The sequence below is a fragment of the Aristolochia californica genome, unplaced genomic scaffold (genome assembly GCF_029961685.1).
Source record: "Aristolochia californica isolate CCGP_79_NKW_82.1479 unplaced genomic scaffold, dmAriCali1.0.hap1 SCAF_1, whole genome shotgun sequence".
NCBI lineage: Eukaryota > Viridiplantae > Streptophyta > Magnoliopsida > Piperales > Aristolochiaceae > Aristolochia > Aristolochia californica.
The window spans coordinates 53816555-53826420 of record NW_027181770.1 but is presented as its reverse complement, the minus strand read 5'-3'; the positions used below and the strand labels follow the sequence as shown (position 1 = coordinate 53826420).

The following is a 9866-nucleotide window of genomic DNA, read 5'->3' as shown; positions in this document are numbered from 1 at the left end:
TTTGAAGTATTGGAGCCCTAAATTTTTGTTTGAGATCCATTAGTGACGGATACAAACCGATTTGTAGTAGTGACACATTTGATAGGTTAAGTATGTGACCAAAGAGATGTTAAGAGACACTTGAATCAATTATCCAAGATGAAAAACTACCACTAGAATCTAAGAGTAATGATAGTACACCTGAGGTGGCAACAATGGTTATAGTTGCATTTTGAGGAGCCACCATAAAGCTCTTGAATTTCTAAAATAGTATATAGTATTCATCTGACTAGGTCTTTCCTTTGGTGGATTGATTAAGCACTTCATTGCTTGCAGATTTGGTAGTGGATACTTGGTTTGCTTGATTTTGCTTTGAAATAATCCAATTTACCTTGTAAATTCTAGCATTTATCACCTAGATGATTATTAAGTCCATAAAAAATGCACATTCTGTTTTGACCTAGATTGGAAGAGGAATTAAAGTTGGAATCGCTTCCAGTTCTTCCTCTACCTCTACCATATGTTTTACCACCTCTGCCTCAACCTCTTCCTTGATTGTTACTCCCCCTTCCTTGGGTGTACATAGCAGAATTTTCAATTTTTTCTTGTTGTAAGGAAGGTACCTTGGTAGGTACCCTTAATAATGTTGCACATACATCAATAAAGGAGGGTTTAGCAAAGGAGCTCAATACATTAGTCTTTGCAACCTTTAAATAGGGTTGTTCATGTGCAAGACGTATTGCTGAAATAAAGTCTTCTCTTTGCTTAACTTGGGTGGCAATATCAATTGAATACAATTTAGCTACAATCTGCTCTTGAAGTAAACTGTGCAGCCTGGTAAAATACTCATGAAGGGAGCTTTTAAGCTTTGTTTTAGATAATTCCTAAAATATGTCAAGCTTTTTAAGCTCAAATTGGTTACATGTCATATGTCTCAATCCATGGATTGAAGGAAGAACTCAATTCTTATCTTCCAATATCTATAGTTTGTTCTATTGAACAAAGGTTGAGGGTTGGCATATTGTCCTTCAGGAATGAGCAATTTGTCTTGAGATGCTATTTAATCTTTTTCAAAATTAAGGGGATTTTGATTTTAATTAAGTATTTGGCCTATTCTAATACTAATTTGTGGCCCTGGTGGCTTCTCAAGAGGGGGGTGAATTGAGATTTTTAAAGTAAAATCGAGTTATGCGTGTAACTAAACATTACGCATAAAAGCATTTCAAAGTAAATCAAAACATACACACACCATAGAGACCAATAGATTTTTTTGTTATCGATGTTATCCTAATGGTAATCACTGCCCAAGAACCCTTGCTTGGGACATTCCACTATTTAAAAAGGTCTAATAGTTAGAATTACATAAAGAGATTTTGGCTCTCTTTGGCCATTTGTAGCTCAATACATTTTTTCTACAACTCCAATCTCCCCAAGAAATTTTTGCTAGATTCTAGCCTATGCCTTTCTATCTAGAATCCATGGGTTCTAGATGAACCTTTCACAAATTTAAGTAAAAGAAATGAAAAAATACACTCGTACTTGCAGTGATACTTCTCCTTAAGATATTCAAGCTTCCTCTTCCTTTGTAGCACGATGTGATATGATTGAAAGAGATTTGACTATATGAGTTCAAGGATTAGATAAAAGAGATGTGGGATTATTCAAAGTATGAAGTTCTCTCTTTCAATCTATTGGAAGATATGGTGGACTGCCATTTTATACGATCCTATACACCATTTACAGCAAGTTGGGCGTTCATGATGTTCTTTCACCCCCAGCTTGATGGGGGAGTGTTGGAAGATGGACCCAAACTATTATGGTCCCCGATCTGACATATGTATTCATAGGGAGGAAGAAGAGAAAGACGAAATCAAGCCTAAGGGAAGCTTGAAAACCCTAGGTTCGTTAAGGAGAACACACATCCCTGAGCTCGTTGAGGAGAATTCAAAACCCTTGTTTACACTAAATCAATGTTTGCCTTTCTCATTACTCTTACCCCTTAAATAGGGTTCACCCTTACAAAGTTTAAGATAACATATTACAAAAATACCCCTATAAATAAAATATTCCAAAAATGTCCCTATAGCCTATTAATTCTTTAACTGAAATAAAATAAAGTAAATTAAAGAAAAATAATTAATTTAATAATGTTATTGTGTGCATAACATTACACCCCCCCGGGGAGAAAGAGTTTGTCCTCAAACTCGAAGGTAGGGTCTGCTAGCCCATGCCGACTTTTCCACCTGTTCCCAAGTTGCATCTATGGTATCTGTGTCAGCCCTCTGGACGACAAAATTGGAGCATTCCAACTGAGATTTTTTTAATTTTTTTTTACATTGGCATCATCACTTGCTGTAGCACACCCCAATACGGTAAAGCACCAGGACATGGAATGCAGGAACGACTTCCTCAGATAGCACTTTCACCACAGTAGAAATTGCAACAAGTTGATCTATGCTCATGACAGAAGGGCCCACACCAACAACAGTAAAATTGTTGAATACACCAAGAAATTGTAATGCCTTCTGCTCTGCAATTGAACTTCTGATAAAGAGGATTGCACCATCACCATCACCTACTTGGCTCGAGTTACCAGCAGTGATTGTGCCAACCTTCTTGACAACCATCATCCGCGTAGCCCGGTCGGACACAATTGCATTATGAAAGCAACCGCGTACCCAATGTAGGGTAGACCAACCATTGATGTCACGGAAGTTTATACCAACTCCATAACTTAAAATTGGACTTAAGGCCCACTCATAACCCAAAGCAGCTATCATGTGTATCATGCCTTCCTCTTGCTTGGATAAGGAACTATCTGTTACCCCAACACAATCTTGGACTTTTGATAAAGTCCAGCGCTACAACCTATCCTTTAGTAGTCTTGCCACCCACCATTCCAATGTTTGGCTTGAGGTTTCATTACCAACAATAAGTGCGTCTATGATATGGCCCCATGGATCATCAGCAACTCTCCACTTTGTAAAAAGTTCAGTTCTTGAGTCAACAAAGTCATCCCCGCCAGAAGAATGGTGAGGAAAAAGACATTGTAGCACCCCTTCGTGGTTTACTTCCACAAAAAATTCAACATCCCCAAACATACAAGCCCATGAACACTCCGAAGGACTGCATAGAAAGTCTCCAGTTATAAGAACCTTAGTTCGTTCACCACTATAAGCCCATTCAGCACAGCTTTTAGGAGCATGGACAACATTAACATCTTGTGCGTGATTTGCACAAGTGCTTCACTAGGAAAACCACAAATTATATCAGTTGCAATCTGCATCCCAGGTATCAGTTGATATAGTGTGTTTACCACAGTTCTGCACTTGCGTACAGTGCACTCCTTCAGTGCACTCAGAACCGAATCACTCCCTGACTGCCCAGACACATGCAAAAATGAATAGACACATGGATGTTGTAAAACACTAGTAATCTCTTTCAAGTGAATAGGAAGAAAAGGAGGATTAGTCATTCCAATGTGACGCATGGTCTTTTAATCTTGAGGAAGCTCCTCAACAAGTGCAGTTATCAAAATGGGAAGATGAACTCCACTGTCACTGCCATAGGCACCAGTGTCCTCCCTGCTTTTCCACATCTCAACACCTTCATGTATGACAGTTTTCCCACATTCCACAAGACCGTCCACTATGTAGCTCCCTAGATGGCCACGACCATGTTGTATCTTGCAATACGTGGAAGCACCTAAACAACCAACATAAATTGGAAGAATCTCAATAAATTTGTTCTTTCTCACCTTTGGAAAATCAAGTGTTGGCAATGTCTTCTTAGTCGAGAATAGTCGAGAATCTTACTGTTGGACCCTTGAGTGTCTCCTGAAGTACTTCAACAACATGGTCTATTTGTTGCACTCCAATTATACTAATCCCTTCTAGTACCTTCAAGTCTCTACTACCTTGAGACACACACCCAGTCACAACAAGGGACTTACCATCCTTTTTGCAATTAGACTTTAAAGTTTCCATGGCTGATTGAGTAAGAGATTTCACAATACACTTATTCATGAACCAAAGAGCACAGTAAATTTTTTGGGTTGAAAAACTGTGTTGCTTGTTGCACTCCCGTGCTGTCCAAGTACTCAGATAATTATGTGCACCATACCAGTCTCCTGTTTCACCCTCTTCACGAATTGATTGTATGTTGAGCAAAGCAGCAACAACGAAGGGAACCTCCACGTCTGAAGGTTTAGATTGAACAATGGTCTTAGCAGCACCCACCAGCATATCCTTGTGGAAACCACAAGCAACCTCAGCAGCAAGGTACTCTTCATCCTCTATATCTAATCTTGCCTCTGATGTGTTAGAAACAAAACCTTCCAACTTTATCCTCTGAAGCATTTATTCAATTGTATCATATATGTCTTTGGACAGAGAATGGTCACTATCTTCAGCAAAAAACTCATAAATCATTCCATCCACTTCACTCATATGACAACCTGGAGTCTTCTTAATTCCTCTTTCCTTTTTCTGTTTGCTCACCTTCAGTCCATCCTCCCACCTGTCCACAAATGCATAAATAGTTGACTTAAGTAAATAATCACCGCTATGCCCCAGGTCCAACCTAGAGAGCTGCCTCCATGAGGCTTCCCCAATTTCAACGTTTGTGTGAATTTGGCATGCAACCAACACTCCAGACTACGGCGTTAGGTTCAATGCAATTTGATTGGCTATAACCTGACCATGCAACAACATCTCGGGTAGTCCTTGCATCAAACAATTGCCTAGAAGTATCGATTTGACCTCATTTGGCACTTTTGTCTACACAGGATGTGATCACAAGCTGGCTTCTCTTTGACCTGTTGTCCTCCATGTATCCATTACCCCATTCTCCAAGGTCTACAACACCCAACTTCTCCATCTCCCTAAATAGCTTTAGCCCATAGCCTGGGTGTCTACCGTTGAAATATCTAGCAATCATCACATTCCCGAATATGACATTTTTCTCGGGATTTCATTGAAGAGTTTTCGAGCCACTACCAAATCTCCCTTTTCCTTGCTGCGCTTCCTCAGTTTTCCCACCAAGTGGCCTTCGTATCGTGAAACTCTCTCCCAATTGTCTATCCTAAGCATCAATGTTGAGCAATTCGAAGCCTTCAACTTTTTCTTCTCAAAAATCGATTGGAACGCTCTGTCTTCTGCGCTGAGCTCCCCTCGGACATCTCCTTTTCAAAAAGTTCCAGGGAAGACAGAGTCTGTCGTAATGTCAACCCAAGAGGTCGGGACTCCTCATTTGTGAGGGCATGTAGCACTTTAGTAGCGTTGTTCTTAACTGCCTGCCTGTGGCATTTTTCCCCATCAGGAACAGAACAACTCTTTGCACAAGAAACGACCGATTTCGTATTTCCATGCTCCACAACTTCAGATTTCCAGGCTCTGGAGTCCTGGCTTTGGAATTCTAGGTTCAGAGAATTTAGGTCGACCCACTTCAGAATGGCCAAAATTATTCGCCGAGATAGAGGTAGCTTGAAAATTTCCAGTCTCTACGACTTTGGATTTCCAGACTCTGGGCTTGTCTTCTCCCTTTCTGTGTGGGGTTGGACTTCTACTTGCCAAAAAGTTTGAAACCCTACCTGAGTGTTTGTCGAGTTGCTGGACTGCTCTAGATTTTTGCGCCTGACGTCCCTGCTCGGAGATTTCCATTGTCCCCAATTTTGGATTTGAGGTCGCACCCAAATCGTCTTGGACAATTTCAGATTTGATGTATTAGACTCTGATTTCGGATTTGCGTCCCCAATTTCGGATGTCCCCGCCGCTGGAGGGACAGAGGGCTCTCGGATTTCTTGTTTCTCCTACCCGTTCGAGATAGCGTCTCGAGGGACTGCGACAGCGAGTTGCTCTCTTGCAGAAAATTTAATGGAAGATGTACACCATGCACATATTTCTTCCAATTCCTTGTACATAGTAATCCATTTTCCTAGGGATATAGAATGGTCCATTGTGTTCGTGCTTTGATACCAGTTGTTATGGTCTCAGATCTGACATAGGAATTCGTAGGGAGGAGGAAGAGAAAGACGACAATCAAGCCAAAGGGAAGTTTGAAAACCCTAGGTTCGTTAAGGAGAACGCACACCCCTGAGCTCGTTGAGGAGAACTCAAAACCCTTGTTTACACTAAATCAATGTTTGACTTTCTCATTACTCTTACCTCTTAAATAGGGTTCACCCTTACAATGTTTAAGATAAAATATTACAAAAATACCCCTATATAGAAAATATTCCAAAAATGCCCCTATGGCCTATTAATTCTTTAACTGAAATAAAATAAAGTAAATTAAAGAAAAAAATTAATTTAATAATGTGATTGTGTGCATAACACAAACCCACATGACCAAGGAAAGCCCTCAAGTCTAGGTGTGGAAGATGGGCTCAAGCCCACAAGACCAAAGAAGGCCCACGTATCCAAGAGAGGTGGAAGATGGGCTCAAGGCCACATACCAAGGAGAAGACCCAGACAAGCGATGACATTATGATAAATAATGAGACATCTCATAAAAATGATATTGATGTAATTATTTTAAGTTTTAGGGGTATAATTGTAATATTATAGGATTATTAATCTATAAATTGAGTTTTAAGGGAAGGGTTAGGACACGAGTCCAAAACCTATTTTCTTCCTCTTGTTTTCTCCCAATGTGTCTTTCTCCCTTTTTTTAATAAGTTAAATCCATGGAGTCATGAAAATCAACATAGTATCAGAGCAATTACTCATATGTGGGCCTCCACTCAAATTATCCACATGTAGAGCTACAAAAGAGGGCCTATACATGAGGGGGAGTGTTAAGGAATAGTCCTACGTGGATTAGTGAATAGAAAGATGTTGAGCTTGTTAGTTGGAAAAGAGGCTCCTAAATTGGCTAATAATTTTGGGATGGGTCTTGGAACTTCACATGGCATCAGAGCATTGATTTTTAGGACTGGTAATATGGTTTTTTAAGAATTTCTATCTTGTTGTCTCGGCTGATCATTTAAAGTTAGCCTACCCATATTATTTTTTTATTACTTCTTCCATTTACCAGTATTTTACGTCCGCTTATTTTTAAGGATTATTTGGTTCGTGTTATATGGGCTCAGGCCCATTTCAACTGCTGCTATTGTGTCTCTTTGGCTGAGACATTTTTATTGAAGAAGAACTGCTCTATTACTAACTGTTGTCAAAATTAGTTATTTTGATGAAGAAAGCATATGGTGGCCCCAAAAAATTGGTTATTTTTTAGGACCCGTTACCCCCATATTTGGCATTTTTACTCTTACCATTTGAGAGTCGATGCCCTGTGGAAGGACACCGTGATGGATGAGTTTATTACTACACTTCTAAGCAATGCCTATAGATCCACTACCTACAGAGAATAGGAGTGTGCCCAACACCCCTAAGAGGTGTTTTTTCTATCTACCTTGATAAAATAGGTAGACTTTGTGCGCCACAGTAGGGCCACTTTTTCGTTTGTAAAATTAAGCGGAAAATATTTTTTACTATGACCATTTGACTGGAGTATGGAGCGATGTCTTACGGCTAGGAGTGATTTTACTCTCTCATATATTATGCCATCTGGGTCTCTAAGAGACCACCAGATTGAGGGGGAGTGTTGGAAGATATGGTTGACTGCCATTTTATACGGGAAGATCCTATAGACCATTTACAGCAAGTTAGGGATTCATGATGTTCTCTCACCCCCAATTTGAGGGGGAGTGTTGGATGATGGGCCCAAGCCCACATGACCAACCAAGGCCCAGAAGTTCAAGAGTGTGGAAGATGGGCTCAAGCCCATAAGACCAAGGAAGGCCTACACATCATAAAGAGGTGGAAGATGGGCTCAAGGTCCACAAGCCCACACAAGTTATGACATTATGGTACATAATGAGTCATCTCAAAAAGATAACATTGATGTAATTAGTTAAAGTTTTAGGGGCATAATTATAATATGGTAGGATTATTAATCTATAAATTGAGTTTCAAAGGAAGGGTTAGGACACAAGTCCATAACCTCTTTTCTTCCTCCTGTTTTCTCCTAATGAGTCTCTCCCTTTTTCTCCATGAGCTAAATCCATGGAGTCCTAAAAACCAACACACTCTAAAGCACTTTTGAAGGAATTTTCAAGATTGAGAATAATCGCATGAATTATTTGCCAATAAATACTCATTAACTTTTAAATACATGATTTGATAGGGTATTTATAATTTTCCCAACTCTAACTAGTAGTTATTTGCCCATTTTCAAAAATCAATACTTTGATTGATCAATCACTGACGACTATTTTTCTTTTGGACAATGAGGTATTGATTGATGGATTGATCAATCAATATATTACCGTTGGTCCAAAAAAGTTAAATTGATTGATCCTTGACAAGGGAATGACTGATCAAACAAAATTCTCTTTGGTTGTGCAATACAATTATGATTGATCAGTGTACTTCCTATGATCGATCATGCTTCAAGTCCTTTACTGGCAATGTTTTGTCTAATCGATCAATCAGGTGGGACGATCGATCATTTCATATTAAATTTGTTTGCCTGGGTAGAATTGATCGATCAATCTAAATAAGATGATCGATCGTTCTTTATAGCATGAAATGACCATATTTTGGATGATTGATCAATCGACTATGTTTGATCGATCATGCTTTATATTTTTGGCTTGCACAATTATGGATGATCGATCATTACAAGTGGTTGATCGATTATTCTAATGCTAGTTCAACAATGTTGACTTTTAAAACATGAGAATATTTTTCTATTAGTACTCTAGCATGTTCTAAGTGATATTTATGATGTTCCTAAACATGACTAAATACAATTTATAACCTAAAACTTTGATTTAACATTTGTACTTAAAAGAATAGTCTTTAAAATACTTTCTTACATATGTGACTAAGCTTAGACATTTGGCTATTACACTTGAACTCTAGTTTTCTTGTTATCTTCTTCCTTGTGGGTGTTTCTTCAAGAGATGTCCTTCAATTATGCTTGAGGTATTGAGTTAGGCTTGATCGTATTGAAGCATTAGACCTTGAAATGATTTAGACTCTTGAAGGTGAAGTACCGGAAATACTTAAGTTTGTAAATTATTAGATCAAATTAAGTTTTATTTCCGTAAAAAGTAACATTGGAGTCAACCTATGGTCAACACATACAACCAATCTCATCGCCCACCTAAGAAATGGTAGTTGATTAATATTTAGTAATTGAGAATCTCAAGAAATTTCGACAATGCCTCCCCATGTCTCTCTAATTGCACCCTAACTATTCATTGATTTATGTACAATTTCTTCCATACATGAGAAAAATAAATATTATTTAAACAAATAACCACACCAAAATTCAACAACTACCAATATTAAACAAGTACAATTTCTTATGTTGTCTAAAAAGGATAATTTAAGGTACCACTATCGTATAATAAAAGCATATGCGATTAAATCACTTGCAATTGTATATAATCTAACTAAAGTAATCCAATGGTGCACACTAAATTATACAAAAAACAATATCTTCAAACGGGTGGAATCAAATTCACATCACATCCACATATTCGCATACAATCTACATTGAATAATTCAATATTATACACATACCAGAACATTTATATCATAACAAACCTGTACTAAAAGTACACATTATCATATTCTATTAGATCAATACTATTATTTTTATTATTATTAATTATTATACTCGTTACATATTGATAGCTATTAATTAATTTTTAAAAACTTAATATTATTAATAATTGAATTGATATATTTTATAATATGTTGTCAATTATTGCTTAAACTCAATAAATTTTAAAACCTTAATATTATTTATAATTAAATAGTAATGGTTGATATCAGTGTTACTCCTTAATACTTAAAGTTATTATACTTATTAGTTAT

General features: G+C 37.8%; 1 protein-coding gene across 1 annotated transcript; it reads right to left on the bottom strand.

Annotated features, from left to right (window-relative positions):
* Positions 1-3475: 3475 nt before the first annotated feature.
* LOC137948849 (uncharacterized) lies at positions 3476-4337 on the bottom strand. The gene is made up of 2 exons (XM_068795035.1): positions 3795-4337; positions 3476-3736 (listed from the first exon to the last, which is right to left on the bottom strand). The coding sequence occupies exons 1-2, from the start codon at positions 4335-4337 to the stop codon at positions 3476-3478; spliced, it is 804 nt and encodes a 267-aa protein (XP_068651136.1).
* Positions 4338-9866: the final 5529 nt, after the last annotated feature.